Source organism: Seriola aureovittata, chromosome 5, assembly GCF_021018895.1.
Source record: "Seriola aureovittata isolate HTS-2021-v1 ecotype China chromosome 5, ASM2101889v1, whole genome shotgun sequence".
In the NCBI taxonomy this organism is placed as follows: domain Eukaryota; kingdom Metazoa; phylum Chordata; class Actinopteri; order Carangiformes; family Carangidae; genus Seriola; species Seriola aureovittata.
Genome location: NC_079368.1, coordinates 13,159,789 through 13,178,534, shown reverse-complemented (window position 1 = coordinate 13,178,534; position 18,746 = coordinate 13,159,789). Strand labels below are relative to the sequence as shown.

At 39.9% G+C, this 18,746-nt stretch overlaps 1 protein-coding gene across 2 annotated transcripts in view; it reads right to left on the bottom strand.

Moving 5' to 3' along the window:
• The window catches only part of LOC130169546 (EGF-like repeat and discoidin I-like domain-containing protein 3), a 108,832-nt gene extending 93,233 nt beyond the window's left edge, over positions 1–15,599 (bottom strand). For both annotated transcript variants that reach the window (XM_056376397.1, XM_056376398.1), the window contains exon 1: positions 15,168–15,599. In XM_056376397.1, coding sequence (XP_056232372.1) covers positions 15,168–15,231 — 64 coding nt within the window. In that variant the 5' untranslated portion in view covers positions 15,232–15,599. The remainder of the gene's footprint in view (positions 1–15,167) is intronic.
• Positions 15,600–18,746: the final 3,147 nt, after the last annotated feature.

Genomic DNA, 18,746 nt, shown 5'->3' with positions numbered 1-18,746 from the left:
TAAACATCCATGGAAGAGTAGAAAGACAGACAGTGTGGTCATAGTGAGCCAGACACTTACACAGTCTGCTGTTCAGAAACAGCTCAATAAAGATACGCAAATGAGAAAAATAAAAAATAAAATAAAAAAGACCATGCAGAGTTGTGGAATGCAGAGATTTGAAAAGCACATCAAACGGATAAAATGGGTATTGATAACAGAGAGCACGCTGGCAGCAAAACCTGTGAAACCCTTTTGGAGGACCTGGTCCAGAAAGAAGAGATCTCGGTCTTCGATGCAGGGACATTTGAAGATGAAAGAAACCTTAGGTCCTCCTGTGAAGTCAGTCAATTGCTGAGGGCAGTCTTTTAAACTCCCCCCTCCCTCATTGAGCTAAAACCGATTTCTACAGCTAGTGGAACTGAGGCAGAATGGCCCAGTATTAGTGTTTAGAGACATACGACCAGTGATTCTCTTATTTCAAACAGATCGAAATCTATTTTCAAAGGAAATTTCAGACTGAAGTCATTTCATTGCAGTGGAATTCAATGTGATCAGTCATTTTGCTTGTGGCTGCAAGAACCAATCTGTGCTGAGCTTTTGTGAAGAGATATCAATTTTGGTCCACTCTGACATGCAAATTAAACACACTGACCAGTTGCAAACTGTCTGTGATAGTGCTGACCTTTGAGGGACCACTGACCAGAGAGTCCAAAATGAAAGACACTATAATATTAATTTGGTAAAATCATCTAATTTCATCTAAACCTGCACAGTTGGGAGTATAAATTAAAACTCTAAAAAGAAATGTGGCATAGTTTTAACCAGCTATGAGACAGGAGTGGAAAGGATAAATATGTTCAATTGGCCAGTTAGCTTAGCTTAGCACAAAGACTGGAAGTGTGTGTGGGGGTATGAGGCACATTAACAACAGTTTTTTGAGAGTTTTTTTAGATTTATTTTTGAATTGATTAAACAAGACATACACACTGTTCAACAGTGAGCTTCGGATGGTGACCACTATACCGATTTGTGTTACTTTGGGACTGTTTCTGGTCTTTATGCTACACTAAACTAACCAAGTTAATGTAATTCATCTGTTCTTGGGCATGAAACAAAGTTTTGTTTCAACTCCATTACTGGTCCCGCCACCATACAATATGATGTAAGCTCTGGGCAAACTTAACCAAAACCTCCAGCTGTCATGGCCCATAATCGGCACTTATAATCAGTATGCTGTGGTTGAGCTTTGGCCACTGTGAGGCTATAGGCTTCATCCAAAGTAATCTTCACCTCAAAGACTTGCACACACTAAGTCCTCTCTTTGGTGTCCTTGTCATAAAAACAACTTCTGTTGCCACAAAAGCCCACAGCTATAGCAGTCAAAGGAGTGGAGATCTTTCTTCCCAGCCAGAGGTATCATACCCTCTTAGGTCTGGGTAAGCCCAAACCACTTTCTCCAAGAAATGCTTTTAATCGTTTAAGACCACCTCCACTGCTGCTCTGACTTCATACCGTGAGTAAACTAAATTTACTTTTCAGACAGTCTGTGCTGCGATATATTCCCACAGGAGTCCTAAAGTCCAGATAAGACCACCAAGGCAATAGTGCATGGTGTGGTTAAGACCTAAACTGTGCTCAGAGAAAAAAAAGAACTCAGTGGCTTGAAGGGAGGGGTTAAATAAAAACAAAACAAAAAAGAAGAAGAAAAGGGAAAAAAATGCCCAGCTAGCTTCTTTCTTTTCTGTAGTGTAAAGGTCTCCATCCTTGTTAGGGAATAAGCTGGTCCCCTATTCTGCCCTCTATTGCTCTCATTACTGTGCATCCTGCCTCAGCCAACTCTAAGTCCTGCAGAGGTACACAGAGGGCTTTTGTCTGAGGATAAGATCGATACCTCTCCTCATCACGGGCCAGGGGCAGCGATAATGCACTCAGCCCAAGGCCTGGAGGGTTCACAGGATTTTGCAGCAACCTGGGACCAAGGACTCTAGCTTTCCTGAGGTGAGACCGTTAACCATGTACAGTATGACCCATGAACTCGCCATGGAATAAAAATGTGCAATGGTTCCAAAACTATGGTGACATTTTAGGTGAACATATTTTTAGATATTAAAATATATATAAAGGATTATGTTAACTCACAAAAGGTAATTAAAAGGAATGTTGCCACTATAAATCACAATAAAACATGATGAGATGCAGTAGCAACACCTAATATAAATGTTACAGGGTTAATTATTCACTGCTCACATTATGCCCCTTTCATGAATGCCTAATTGTATTGGCTACCTTTGGCACCCAATCTCCTGCAGGGAAACGCAAAGGTGGTCCAATCATGCAGATCCAACACAATACAAGGTACAGGAACATTCTTCTTTCATATACAACATCCTGCCATGACACTGCAGGCTCAATAAAATTTATTATCATCTGAGTCTCTGACCACAACATCAAATTGAAGCATAAGTTAGCTCACCTTTGACCATCCTTAGTAAAGCCATTTATTTTATGTGACAGCCTCAGTAGGCAACTGATAAAAACTGCTCAGGGGCAAGTTAACTGCTGGGGCAGTATTTCTTTTACATTTACTATCCCTTCAGGCCTATAGCATAGAGGATTTAATGATCATTCTTACACTGTTTATGTTGTTGCATGTGCATGTGATGCAATACTGTGTTGACAAATATATATAAAAAGTATATATAAAAAGAGATGTTTAAAGCATAAACATGCCATTAAATTCTCATTTGTACACTAATTAAGCTACCTTTAAAGCTAATAAATAAACATATGAGATCACTCCAAACAAATAGCCAAAACAAATAAATAGTGTCTGCATCCCTGCTCTGTTGTAATTCAGACTGGGAAAAAAAACACAGCATCAAGGCCATTTGATGGATGATGTTAATTAATGTAATTCATAAACATCCTATTTCAGGTTCTTGCTCATTAAGAGCCAGCAAAGCTCATTTGGTTTAATAAACATTTTTCTGGATTGACAATATTATTTTCAATATTCCCATTATATGAGGAGAGTAATGTAATTTTTGTAAAGAAGTGACATTCAGTCTTAAATGGTCGTATTTACCACATTATGGCTGTGATGTATGCAGAACAGTTTCTTGTATTGTTATCATTATTTACATGTACGGTAGATATTTAGCAGTGTCACAAAGGACTAACATGAATTTTTCAAAAAACGTATGCATGTACATGCCAGCGCAGAACTGTGTTCAACAAATGAGAGATCTTCTTAGCCTAAATACAGGACACATGCACAAAGTGTTTCTTTAACATCCTGTTTATAATAGTGTTTGCGCTTTCTTCCACTGGCAACCACTGTTGGATCTTGCACCATCCATCTAAAATTCTTGTGAAATTTTATATGCCTTGTTAAAAAAAAAAAAAAAAAAAATCGAGCAAGCAGAGTTTCTGGAAAAACACACAATTTAGGTAAGAAGGGATTGGTAATTATCAAATTCTTTCTTTCAGTATCTCTGGTTGAGTGGGAGCTGTGATTGACACCACCTTCCTCCTAACATCCACTGGGCAGCTGATGTTACAGCTTGTGGCTCAGTTCACGTCCGCGACATGCCTCTCTCTGTTTTCTCTGGCCCCTCCCCACCACATCTCTCTGCACACTCATTACAGATGCCCTAGTTTGCTCGTGAGCCAGGAGAGCCTTGCTAGCCTCATTACAAACTTGGACACCTCCCATCTTTTGTATCTTTTTTTTTTTTTTTTTTTTCCCAGACAAGATCTCCCACATTCATGCTTGTATCCCAGAAGTAGCATAAAGAGATTCATCAAACATGTATAAAGAAGTGGAGCTCACATCTCATCCAAATCTTCACAGTAAGCACTGAAGAGGAAGGTGTCTGTGATGCAAAGTGCCACTGCAGATTAATGGGTGAGGAAAGAAAAAATGGGCAAAGGGAAAATGCATTTTAGTCAAAAACTGTGTCACTAATTCACAGGATTAATGCATATTCAGCAGCACATGAAGGCATTTCTGTGACCCTGTTTGTTAAATGTTTACCTCATTAGCTCTCTTGTTGTCAGGATGTTTTCCATGTGGCATTTTGGATGAAAGGGAAATTATGCCACACAAATACACTCCGTGACTGAGCAACCCTCTGATTCAAATTTCACAAAGGATACACTAGTACGGCAAATTCAAATGTTTAGTCTTTTTGCTGTGTTTTTGCGATTGTGGGGAAGAGACAGGGAGACACAGGAAGCTTCAAAGAACAAAATCACAAGTTTGATAAATCCAGGAAAAGCATTTAATTGAATATTTCCCAAATTTTTGTTTCTGGATCCTTACATTGAAGGAAACATTTGTGTAAAATACACTTGTACGCTTTCTTGTCAAGAGATACAAAAGAAGATCAACGGCACTCTCATACCTGTCTGTTCAATATGTTAAATAGCTAGGGCTAGCAGTCAGTTAGCGTAGCATAAAGAATGGGAGCAAGGGGAAGCAGTAATCTTTTTTTTTTTAATCCATACCAAAAAAAGAAAAAGAAAATGTAAAATTGACCATTTGTTGTTTTTGGGAGGCTAGCTGCCGGACTATTATAAGCTTTGTTTTTTTTTGTTTTTTTTTTATGACTGAAGCAAATATGACATAAGCTAACCCAACAATCTGCTGGCTCCAGCTACATAATGAAGAAATGGATGAGAATGGTATTCTTCTTGACAATAAAGTGCATGAACCCATTTCCCAAAAATGTTGACCAATTCCTTTAAAGTGTCTTCTGAATGTAACATCTCATATATTAATAGTTTAAATGTGCTCCAAAAAGATATCCTAATGTGGAGAGATGCTGTCAAAGGCCTCTGTGAGCCTTACTCATTTAACAGTCAGGCAGCATTGCAGAGGTATTTCCATTTGAATTTTTGGAGCAAGCCACATCCTTCTACCCAATCAGAGAAAACCAAAGTAAGGGGTGGGAGCTCACAGCTGTCAATCAATACACGAATGTTCTTCTGGTTACTTTCCTCGCTCAGAGGCTTCAAGCTAGTATTAGCTTTAAAGTCTGCTGCTAGCTCTAGCTTGATTTCCAGAATGTGCACAGCTTTAAATGTGCTTCATCACAGCTGTCAGCCCAGTTTAAGTTATTAGGCCTAACACACAGAGCTAACAAACACTGCACCACTTCTCACTTTCTCACTACAGATCAGCTCTGTCACATGCTACTATTGTTTATTTGATCAAGGTTGTACTCCCGGTTTCAACTGTGAGAAATGTTGAAGCGAAAGCTACACAGCAGTACTGCATTATGCATGTTAGAGGAACATAAAGAAGTAGTTACAAAATATCTTCTGATCCTTGTTCCACTCCATTTCTACTATGCTCAACGCCCGCTGGCTTAAGCTGTGCATTGTGTGTACTGAAAAGGGCAGACCTTGACAAATTGAATTTTTTCATCCTGCTTACCCCTTGGTCAGTGAATTTCATGTAGCAGGCACTACTTACTCAGACAGCCTTGTTGCTGAGCAAGACAGGCCCAGTGGACAGTGGCTTTATCAGTGATAATGTAGAGTCACGGGTGATTACTGAACATCAGCGTATTATACTGTAGCTACTTCAGAGTGATTATTTTGTGACTGTTTAAATAACCCCTCAGTTCATTTCAGTGGTAGAAGCAAAACTGACCTGGAGAACACAAATAAACTATCAAACACTTTACCTTTAAACACATATTGGAAATGAAGAACTGATGCATGACTGAATGACAGCAGCAAATACAAAAAAACAAACAAACATGGAACTGCTAAATAAGCACATGTTCCACACTTCAACACAGGAGTCCAATACACAGTGAGGGGACAACCTTTCCAATAGTTTTATTCATGACATCAAACCAAATCCTCTCCCAGCTGCAGCAGCCACCCAACAGCCATAGTCTGATGTGTTATAATTATAACTTCTAGAGCTTGTGTGTGTGTGTGTGTGTGTGTGTGTGTGTGTGTGTGTGTGTGTGAGCAAGAGTGAGAGAGAGACAGACAAAGAGAGTGTGAGATATCCCACAAAGATTCCTCTTCAATGCACTGAACCAGGTTAAAAATACACTGTGATTTAAACTTCTGAACTTCTTCAGCTGCTAATTTAACTTGTCAAACTCTTGAAAGCTTCAGAGATTTACAAGCACTGCATTCACAGTGTAATTCAGTATGATTTTGCCCGCATCTGCAGTGGAGTACACCTAGATCAGCTGAGACAGGTTAGAAAAGATCATGTGGTAAATATTTCATATACCTCAAACAGTGGTGAATAACAAAGAGACCAACCTGTCAAACTACCTGGTTTAGAAGAAAAAAGAAAAAGGAAGACAAGTTGAGCATGGTGACAGATATCAGTGGAATTAGTGGGGATGCACAACACGGAAACAAAACTAAATGTGAGCGATATTTCTTAGAATAAAACTCACAAATAAGTGGTCAACAAGGTCTGTACAGTTATGCAGTTGTGACAGTCAATGACAAGAAGGCACTAAGAGTGACAAAACCAATGGTGGTGAGAAAGTGTGTCTATCTTTAAGTGTGCTGGTCGTGTGACAGACAATGTGTCCAGGGTGTACTGGGAATTCATGCCCAGTGCATGCTGGGGCCGGCTCCAGCCCCCCTGTAATCCTAAACAAAACAGGTGGATATGTATAAGAAATAACTGGATGGGTGGATCCCCCACTTTAGGCAAATGTTAGGATCAGTGGCAATAAGTGATGACTTTAATGAGACAAACAATTATCTGTATAATCACACATGCAGCACGCAAAGGTTTGCAGAATAGCAGTGTCTTATCACCACCGTGTCTGCTTTTTCTTGTGGGCTTTACTGTCCATAAGGAGAACTCGTTCAGGAATACACAACACTGTTTAATTGCTGATAAATGTGTATCCAAAGACATTATCTTTTAACATAGTAATATAATAGGATCTTATTAGCACTTTCACTTTTCATGTTTCAACATCATAATAAACTCTCCACTCTATTGTTTGAACTGATGTCCCTGTATAGAGACAGTGACATAACCTATACAAGTGGCTACTGCAACAATCAGCTTATCCTTGATTTTATTAATGAATACTGAATACTGTCCAGTGCTGAACTACATCACTGCTTGTTGCATTAAGTTGAATTTAACTTCTTCCTGTCACTAAGTCAGGGAGACCAGCGGTTGTGCTGCTCTTTGTCACTCCCTGTCTTTCGGAGCTCATCTAGGGCTTCCCTGTCACTTGTTGTTGCAGCCTCAGACTCAGAAACTTCACCTCGCATATCCAGATTTTCTATGGTGTCAGTTGGCGTACGATTGCCCTTACGCCCCTAAAAAGAAGAATTGGGAGAAAAAAAGTCATCTGATCATCAGTATCATACCTGTACCTAACAATAACCGAAATGGTGCAACTTGCCGCAACCCTTGCTCTTTTTATTAGTGACAATGGACCCTGATTACACGGTGGAGAAGATGATCCTTTTTCAGTTTTCTAATGGGCTACACTTTGAAGTTTGAAGGTGAGTGGTTGCTGTTCAGTGAACTTCACATTAAAGGGGATTTTCGCTCTGTTTCTCAGCTCTCTCTTTCTCTTCCTCTCCCTCTGTGTCCCCCTTTCTGGTACTACCCACCCCAAGGGTAATCTAAAACATCTGGACGGGTGATATTCCACTTTAAAAAATTGCTCTTCAGTTCTCAATGGATAGCATATATTTTATGCCATTACCTCAAATAACCCTTTTGAAAAGTACTTGGCGACAGTCCAGGGGCAGTTTACTCATATTTGAATTGAAGCATGGGCTCTCACTAGAAAATGGGCATGTACAGATTGATGATATCAAATAACATATCAAGATTTTTTTTTTACAATTTCTTTTAACTGATATACTCCTTGTTCTCAATCAATCACTTACAAAACACCCCCTTGTTGGCATTCAGCACTATTTAGCATAAAAGCAGGCAGGCTGACATGATAAATAAAGGGATGTTGTTTTTGTTTTTTGGCAAATGAGTGAAGTATGACTGCACATCCACACTGTGCAAAAGAGCCAGAATTGCTGCCTAGACTTTGTGTGATGACATTTCTAGGTTACCTCTCCGAGCTTCAAGCACACAAACCCCATACACATCTGTGCACACACAAACACAGTAAAGCACACAGCACACAGTACAGGTACTGACAAAACCAAATATACATTAAAATGTCGTAAACTAAACAGCTGAAGAGTCTGGGAATGAGATGAAGTGCACAAACAAATCCTCAGATCGGGCCTGTATCTACTACTGTACATTTTACCAGAGCGAGAGAAGAGAATGACAAAGATAATCAGAATGACAGATGAATGGAGAGAGAATATGGCACCAGATGAAATAAAGTTTTGGATTTGATGATTAATTGTCAACAGTGATCATTTTATATTAATTTAGATGAACATGTATCTCTTTTTTTAAGCTTCTGATGCATCATTTACTGTACATTCATGCAAAAGATGAAAAGGGTTAATGATTCAATTTAACTTTATAACCCTGATGAGTAGACTGTTAGATAGGGCTCATGATTTAAGTATGTCTGTAGAATAGGAATGAGTACCCCACATCTGCTTAGGGCTTATTGGAAGTAAGAACCTAGGCCACCTGCACCCATCTGATCTCAAATAAGTTACTGAAAATGCAGTTGTGTTCCAGAGCCCAATGGGGACACTTTACCAGACCAAAGCAAAGCTCATTGCTGTAACTCAATGTTATTTTCGCTAAAGCAGATTTAACTTCAGGCTGCAACACCTAAAGCGTGCTTGTCCAATAAATACAAGCAGGAATGTTGCAAGCTTTGTGTTTATTTGAAAAAAATAACCCACAAAATGTCCACCCATTATAAAGTTAGTGTCTAAATGGCCTACACAGACCTGACACTGCTAAAATTGAAAGCATCACACACAAAAACTATATAAACTACTAACGCACGCTCAAAGACTGAACATAAAAGAGATTTTACATCCTCACAAAGAGAAGATATTACATCGCAAAAATGTGTCAGGAACTGGCTTTTTGTGTAAAGATAAAACATTTAAACATTAAAAAGGTCCGTGTATCATTCATCCACCAATGTTCAGGCTTTAAACTTTGAAAAATTACATTTCAGTTTTAATCCCACTGTTTTAAAGCTTTGGTCTCGCATTAAATCTTAAAAGAGCTGGAACTGTTCACACCTCCTCAGATTTACAGGCTGCTGCAGTTTCACATCTAATCCAACATAATTTATTCTGTTTATTGATCTGCTGTGGTAAGGTGGACTCTTTCACTCATGGTCAACACAGACAATGAATGGCTGATGCTGCTCTGACAAGATGGGTGGGTCCGGAGCGCTCAGTTGCCACTCCCGCCACAATACAAAGATTGCGCTTAGCTCGCATCGAAAATCCACCATGATGCTTGTCAGTGATCTTTGCATTCCTGCCTCCCAACTCCCTTCCTGAACACACACACACACACACACACACACACACACACACACACACACACACACACACACACACACACACACACACACACACACACACACACAAACATGTACAAGCCTAAGCGATATCTTAATAGGTTGACACACTTCATGTATGTAGAGCCAGGTGTTTAATAAAAACTAAAAAAACCTAAAGAATTACAGAAGCAAAGGAGATTAATTTACACAACGAAGGCCTTGTTGTTGGTGCTGACTGCAGGCTGTAAACATTACTTTTGAGCTCATACTATAGCTAAATTGTACCCTATGTAGAAAATGTATATGATAAGTATTATTCAAATAACAGATTGACAGATATCAGACTTTTCTCCATCAAATTGCAATGTTTTATATTGATTCCCAAAATGAGTAATTTTGGCTCCTTCACAATAATTATACTGTATGAGCTAACACAAAAAGAGAATGCTGAAACATGTACTTTCCCATTTCATGTACAAGCAAAAGAAAAACAGTGAGGATTGCTGGACTATTGCTGAATTCTTTGGAATGCATTTTTCAGATTAAGAGCTCTAATCTCATTCTAGTTAAAAAAAAAAAATTTGATGAAGGATGGTAGAGAAGCATGACTTAATGTTTTCCTGAAGCAATCAGCACAATGCTCTCTGACCACCTCAAATATTATCATTTTTGAGAAAGCTAGAGGCTACAGATTATAACATACACTTTAGCATAACATTAGTTATTGCATAAGCATTATGAAGGTATTGCGGTGGTGACACTGTAACTGAACGTTAGCCCATGTTTGTGTTCGTATTTGAAATCATTTGAGTCTAATGAGTATCTATTCCGCCCCCTGTATTAAGCAATATCACACACTGTGATAAATGCATATAATTATATTATATAAAATATGAAAGAAATGTTATAATAATTTGAAAGTCATTTTCAGCCACATTCCCCAGGTGCAGCCAGAAGCACGTGTGCGAGTAAATTAAAAATGTGCTGCTCACAGCTTGTACTCCTACCAGTTGAGTAACTGTGGAATCATTAGCTTTGACTTTCTGATATCAAGATGAATTTCAAAGGATGCCGTTCGATGCCAGAAGTTGAACTCATCAAAGCTTTTTTTCAAACACCAAAGGAAGGTCATTTTGTCCAGACACATACCATGGCCTCAGAAAATAATGCAGCTGTTATCTTGTTGTGATGGTCAAGTTTCTGAACCTTAGGATGCTGGGTAATACATATATTTTCTTATGTTCATCACAATGCTTAGTGACTAAGCCACAGCTCTGCCACATGCCACTATCTATTGACAGCACGGTTAGCAACTGTTCAATAATGTTGAATAGTGTTGTCCTCTATACCTATATGAGTGATGTGCAATGATGTAAAAATGTACCATCTACTTTAGTTTAAATGTGTTCTGTCTGAATGGCTTTTCTCTTTATATAATATTTCTTTTAAAAAGACCTGTGTCAAGAAAGTAATGAGCCTCAGCAAACTCCTGAGCAACCCCAAATAATATGTTACAAGACATCACACAACTTCATTATCTGCTATTCTGTTTTTGCCACACACGCACTGTGGGCTTGCACTGCTTGTGCCTCCAAAAGTTGAGTCATTAATCGTGACCCAGTGGGATTACTTAAAAACAGCATGCGGTCTTCTGAATGCTCAAAATATGAAAAGGACGGGCTGCTGCACGTTCTCAGCTGAAAAAGTGAAGTACACTCAGCATGAACTGACACTACAAACGAAACATTTATATGATGTTTTTTTCTGTTTCAGAAGGCTCACTCTTATTCTTCTTCTTCTTCTTTTTTTCTTGGCACAGTCATAGTTTGAATCTTTTGACAATGTTTTTAATAGAATGCTAAGAAGGTCACTGCTTTAAGCCAGCCTTCCTTTATAATGTTACATGCTGCTTTTAGTAAACCATAGACCTTTAACATGGCTGGGAAAATTTGGAATCAATGTTTCCAGAGTTTTGTGAATAGAAACATCGGATATTGATTGAAGGATTAGGGAAAAAAAGGCAAAGCCTTGTGTGAAAAGAGGCTATTTTTACTGCTGATTAGTCTTTGTGTTCTGTGTGATGTGTTTAAACACTGTTCCTTTTCACTCTTTGATGTACAAATGTAGGATTGATGAACCTCAAGTCACCTACAAAATCTAGAACTTGGCCTAAAGCACAGCACGCTGCCAACACCAACACCTTAGACACTTATGACTCGACGGCTACAAAGACATAACACAACAACAGTGACACATTCATTTTGTTTCTATCTGAAAGCTTATATGAGTGTGTTAGCCCAAACAACTCATTTTACCACTGTGCTGCCAATCCTCATCTCAGGGCCATATTAAAGTTCTTTGGTAAGCACTTCCCCAGTGCGTGTCCTTGCAACCTCTATAACCGTCCCTCTAGTGCCCTCCCAATAAGTCAAGCATGAAATGTAGGCAGGACAACAGAGGCTCGACTACAGCGAAGACAAATAGCACTGTATCCATTAACTTGTCAGCATAGGAGACAAATTAACTCTCCTTCAAGTATTAATGGGATTAAGGAGCGTCTGAGCTGACAATGAATAGCACAATCAAGTTCTGCAAACACGGAAAATTTAAAGACCAAGCCAATGTCATCACAGCAGCAAGAGAAGGCTTTGCCCATGTTGCGTTTCCTTATGCGTGGGTTGCTGCCCGTTGAGTTGCTTTGATTCCACTGGATATCATTGCTGCTGATCTGACAGAGGCGTGACCTTTCTTCTCCACTGATTGAAGACTATGCCATTCAAAACCGGAGTGAAGGGCACTGTTGATGTAGGTTGCAAGCCATTGTTATTAAAAGTCACCCTTACATCAACTAACCTTAAGTGCCTAGCTAATGTAATGAGCTTTAAGATAAATCGCTATCATCTGAATCTACATGCATTTAAGGAGAATATCTTCCATTCATTTCACCAGTAAGTTTAAAACCGAAGGTTGAGTTTTTTTGTCCTCTACTGTGAAGGGGCGACTAGATGCCTTTCATTTAAAGTAAACAAAGGACAATTTAACGTCGTTGTGTATATCCATGCATATCTCTAAGGTTAAGAAAGTAAATAAGGGGCTTTTTTAGACTTTTGAAGAAAATGCCAATACTAGTGCTGTAACTAAAATCTTTTCATTATCTATTCATCTGCCAATTATGTTCTCAAATAACTGTCTATAAAATATCAGCAAATAGTGAAAGGCTCCTGCAAAAATTCACAAAAAAAACCTCTTGATCAATTCTCAAAATAGTTTTTGATTAATTTTATTGTTCGACTGATCCATTCAGAGGTTATATAATCTGTAGTGATCAATATATAAAATGATTCATTACAATTATAGCCCATTTAAGTGAATTAGTCTTTGCTGTTCCATAGTTCCATGATATCCCGAGCAGTATTAAGTTATATCCAACCAACATTTGCATCCCTCTCATTTCCAGCCAGGTCTATTGTTTGTCCAAATGTACCAGATGCCATTCCTGCTTAGCAGGGAATTAGCCTTCTGTCAGTCTTTCCCTCAAGTTTTAAACCAGCAAATCTACAGACTGTGAGCATGATGAGCAGCTGATCAAGCCAATCTGAAGCCACGATCATTCGAGGAAGCACAAAGTTATTAAGCCAGTTTTGTGTTTGACAAACTTCTCCAACTGTATTAAGCCAGCAAAATCTTTGAGCAAAATGAACAGTGACCGACGATATTAACACTAAACATGATTCACCAATAGCAGACAATCACATCGCCTCTCCAGATGGCTGTCCATTTGCCTAAAAGGCTCTAATTGCGCAGCCATTATAACAAGACTGAGACTAAAATTAAGATTCATAAAATTCATTAAAACCAACTCTCTAAACAAGCACAAAAGCTTCTTACATTTCCATACAGAGAGGCCCACAAGCCTAGTCATGTGCATTGTCCAGGCGGACAGGCAGGATCCCAAACAATGCGTGAGCGTCAGCACCAGTAACCGACCAGAGGAAGTGATGTATTGCACACTGACTTGGAACAATGCAGTCTGTTTTACCTGAAGGTGAATGTTTCTACCCCATCAATTTGTTTCAGTGGACAGAGGCGCCCTGTGACACCCTCAATAGAGTGTTTGTTAGCAGCTGTCTCTAAAGACATTGAGCAATGAGAAATGGTAAATTTGACGTAGATTTTGGTGAATTCAAAAACATTTCTAATCATCACAATGCTTTCTTCTTATGTCTTTTTTTTATGGCGGAGAGTTTGAATGACTTGGAACCATTTTCAACTTGACTCTGGAATGTTTCTTGTTTCCTTTTTCTCCAGTAATCCCAGAGTCAGACAGATGAAGCTGTTAATGTTGCTAAAAACACTGCCAGGGTGACCATAACGGCTTGCTCACATACAGATCAAATACTGTTAACCCTCTCCATGTCCTCCTCAAACCAGCTCCTCGCTGTGGACAGGATTACACAGCTTTACTCATCTGTTCCCAAAGATGGACAAAAATCCCTTTACAATACCACAAATTTAACTGGGATATGATTAATTGGGGGACTGGTTGAGGGTGTATTTTTAACTCACTGAGCCTTGAAACAAGTCGACCCACGGCGCCACGGCTCCCTGCATTTCCTCTGCATTCATTATGCCAGCCTACTGGGGAGTATTATGTCTTGTATGACTCTGAGTTGACACTGCAAGGCTTAGGGAGCCTTAGAAACTCTGCTTCAGGCACACTCCTGGTGAAGAGACTGAGGTCTGTCTGGCATGTGTGACTCCTGAGGCAAGCATGTTGCTAAATGAATAGAGACAGGGAGAATGGCATGACCCACTTCCACAAGGCGTACACTGCTTTCTTCACACAAATCCCACAGGTACTGTTCACGGAAAATATACAGTGGGCAGAGGCTTAGATATCCCTATCACCAGACAAATGGAAGGGCAAAGGAGGGGAGGATGTGAAATGATTTGAATGCTGATTCATTTGATCAGGTGAAGCTACACGCTTTCAGCAGTCTCCTCTCCATATAAAGCAGTCTGACAGTTTCTGGAAAGACTACATTAGACTTGCAATGCGCAATTAACCTTCTCGTGATGTCATCCTAGTCAATAATGTTGCCGCGATGCAACTAATACAGGAGGCACTCTAGCATATCTCCTCTTAGTGATAGCATCTGGGTCTGTCTAAAGCCCACTTTTGCGTAATTCAGTTGGTTAAAAAGGGATAAGTGGCTTCCTTTCTGTCTTAATAGCGGGGCCATACCTGGACGCACAGCTTTCTTTCCCTTATATCCTGTCGAGGAGCGAAGCAAACAGCTTAAGATTTAGAATTCTGGAGCAGAGCACATTTCCACGTTAAATGTGCGCGCCTGATGCACGGATTGATTTCCCCCCTTAATCACAGATTACAAATAAATTTACGCACGAAAATAAGAACGTTTGTTTGATCTACTCAAACAAGTGTCTTTTAAACGCAAGTAATTAACTAACGATTCGTGCGAATATTACACGCGGTAGTTTTCTTCTACCAAAATGTACAGACAGACCGCTCGTAGGCTGTTCCGCAAAGGCTCTCCATAGACGCACATTAGTAATCTATTCACTTGGTCAGTTTTCATGTGTGAAGATGCCCCGGATCGGCGTTGATCAGTTTGCGGTACTACTCCCACGCTAAAGGGCTAATCGTGGAAAAAATAAAAAAATGTTTTGACAGGCTGTCACTTTTCCACTCACCTTTCACATGCTGCGGGACAGCTGCGCTCACAAACAGGGCGATGGAAAGGAGTAGCGGTCCCATCCTCTCTCACAATGAACAGGTCTGACTTCCAAGGTTACGGAGATGTGGTTAAAAAAAAAAAAAACTAAAAAAAAAAAAAAAAACAAGCGGAGCAATAGCCAAAAAGTTCTCCCTCTTTCGCTCTCGCTGGGCTGTAGGGTTTTGCCCTGAGAGCTGTTGTTATATGTCCTGTCAGGTAAAGTCCTCCTCTGTGATAAAGTCGGCAGAGAGACACACTCGCCTCCTGGATTTTGTCGCGCAGGAACAAGTGAACTGTGTGTCTGCCGGGTCTCTCTCGTTCGCTCGCTCTCTCTCTCTCTCTCCCTCTCTCTCTCTCTGCTGCTGCCTTCCCAGCTCCTACCGCAGTGGTGCGATGTAGTGATGAGAGCGACGTGTGCGCTCAAAGCTCTCGGACAACTACTGTGAAGTGTCCCGCTGTTAGAAAAGCCAACACTTCCTGCCTGGACTTCCAAAATAAAGCCGGTCAATTAATCCATTTTAATTCAAAATACCACATCTGATTCTGATTTACACTTCTATGGAGGTCTTGTTTCACTTTATTTTCCTCACAGTCTCTTTTTTTAATGCACACATTGCAATGTCATGCCCATGAAGGCTTTGGGTGAGATATTTCACTCAATATTTGAGAATTGAATAGTTGGGACCAAAGTAAAAAAAATATATATAATGATGTAGCCTACGTTGCGTCTTCGTTTTTGTTTTGAAAGTACAATCACTTATCATTCCGGTTAGGCTGTGTGAATTGACACAGATTCCAGGACAGTCTCCCCGTGGGGGATGCGCGCTTCACCGTCGGTCACAGTAAACCGACTGGGGCGCTGTCTCGCTGATGGAGTCAACTCTTCCTCCCCCTCCTCCCTCTTCATCCTCCTCCTCCTCCTCCTCCTCCTCCTGAAGAGCACTTCCAAAAAGCCTGCTGGGTCGGGACTTTAAATTGTGTATAATCAGCCACTTCAGCCTTTCCTTAACCTCTTTTTTTTCATTCCCTATGGTTCCCTATTCAAGCCTTAGGAAGTTGGATGCTCACTGATGAATTTAGCAGTTTCAAGTACCATTTCTCTGGAAAGCCTTGTTGAGTTTTAAAGTGCAGGTCCTGAACCACCATCACAATCCCAAAGATAATGTTGATAGAGTCTTACCTAAAATACATTGTGTTGCTTGAAAAAAGTTACTTACAAACATTCATCAACACATTTTGTTGAGCTTTAGGTCTTCTTTGGACATCCTGCATATATTATCTCATTATAGGCTGACATTAACTTTAAAGATTATTTTTTTGTGTGTATGATGTTGTCTGTGGTTCCTGAAAAGGTAAGTGTAAGAGAGTTGGGGTGTGTGTGATGGTGACCAAAACACAGTGTAACACTAGAGACCATCTTGCAATGTGACCGTACGTCCCGGACCCTGAGTACTAACTAGTTATTACATTATTACACGAGTAGCCAACTCAGTACAGATGTCACCATACCAGAAATTTGGTAGCAATACTAATGAAATTCCACAATTCTCAACAAGGAAAACAAAAAAAGCTGCTGGACAAACAGCTACACACAAACACACCTCCATATAGTTAGTGAGCAAGCAGCAGTTTGAATTGACAGACCCATGGTGTGAAAATATTCATTTAAAAAGTCAGCATTATATTTTGACAGATTGAATGGTGATGACGGTCACCTACTAGTGTTGTGAGCACACATCTGTTAGCCTAAACAAACTAATGGTAGCCTTTGTGAACGTTGTGTGTGGCGCTTTGCTCCAACAGATGTCAGCTTTCACAAATAACATGAATATGAGCATAATATGACGTTAACAACTGAAACTCACTCAGCCCTAATTCTGTGTACAGATCCAGACGTCTGTCTTTAAGCTCCTTTTACAATTTTAAAGTGTTTCATCCTCTCTTTTGAAATTCTCTGTGGAGCCATTTGCATACTGGCTTTTGGTTTTCTATGACTTGTCCCTACTGATCCTTGTCAAATACAACATATCTTCATACAACAATTTCGCGGACCTGTTGCTGCACCCACACTTACTGCTGCCATTCAATGTTATGTTGTTATTGTTCACTGTCCATGTCTTCTTCTCTTTTGAGTGATGTCAGACTAAAATGCTTGCCGGGTTATTATACTGCCCTTGTGAGTCCCGGAAGAAACACATCTCCAATACCTACCTATGGTGCTTTTGGTACCAATAATACAGCGATTATCAAACTCAGTCTTCATTTTCAATTCAGCTACACACCTGTAAGGTTTCATGACCACAGAGGTGGTGGCAAAGTACTCAAAACCGCCTTTGTGGTGACGCACACACACACACACACACGCACACGCACACGCACACACACACACACACACACACACACACACACACACACACACACACACACACACACACACACACACACAGTGGGAAAAAGAATTCTATTCCTGTTGTCACAGCTGGTAAACATGCAAGTTACTTTGATTTCAAGGATGTCAAAGGTAAACTGTTTGCCTACACTGCAACACGCTTATTATGACTCAACAAATGGCAATAACACCCGTGCAGACAATTTCATGGCCTAGACCTTGCATTTATAGTTGTACTTTCAGCTCAATCCATTCAGACCCCACTGACAAGGCACTGATCAAACTGGAATGTAAACTGCTGTAGGTATCTCACTGGGCTGTGGCATTTTCAAAATTATGTTATTTCGCACAAGGGTGACGCCACACTGATTGTTTATGGGCCACGTGTGATATTTCAGTTATCACTGATTGGATTTTGATGAAAACCGGGGTTAAATGAATCTGACACTTGGCGATTTCAAAATTACATCCATGGTGCGGACTATGATTAAAGGCCCAATCAAGAGCTATTTTTCACTATGTATTTTTGCATATTTATTGTTCCCCTTTAACTTTTAAATATAATATTTGATGGTCAAAATAGGAGGGTAGAAGATTTTATTTTGCTGTGCTCAGAATATTAAGATGTTTTTTTAGAACAATGTTGATTGATTTGAATGTTCTCCTCATGCAGGTGCCATTTACTGTAGGTCAATGAGGGGCATCTTTCACAGATTACTGATCTACAGTAAAAACTGCATTATTTAGAGGGGATGTTGTGCATTTGGTTTAATACCATACTTGTGAACCCTATTTCTATTTCCACACACTTTAGTCAGATTTTCCCACAACTGAATAAAAAACTGGGCAAAGCTCAGACTTTAAGCTGATATCATCATCCAACATCCCGTTCTTATCAGTCTGACCTTGAGTTGTTTCCAAGTTCCTCGTCATGAATCATAAAAGATATCAAGTGTCTTATGGTTTAATGTAGATAGAGACCTATAACTGTATGCACTTGGTCAAGACTAATAAATCATACGCAGTAGCCACAGTAACGTCTGCTATCGTCTTAATGAGACGCTGCCCTCTGTTCTTATGATCACAGCACCTCCCATTGTTTGAGGTTCCCAGGCTCCATATCCTTAGCAGATCATTCTGAGTGGCGAATGTGATCCCTTTAAAACG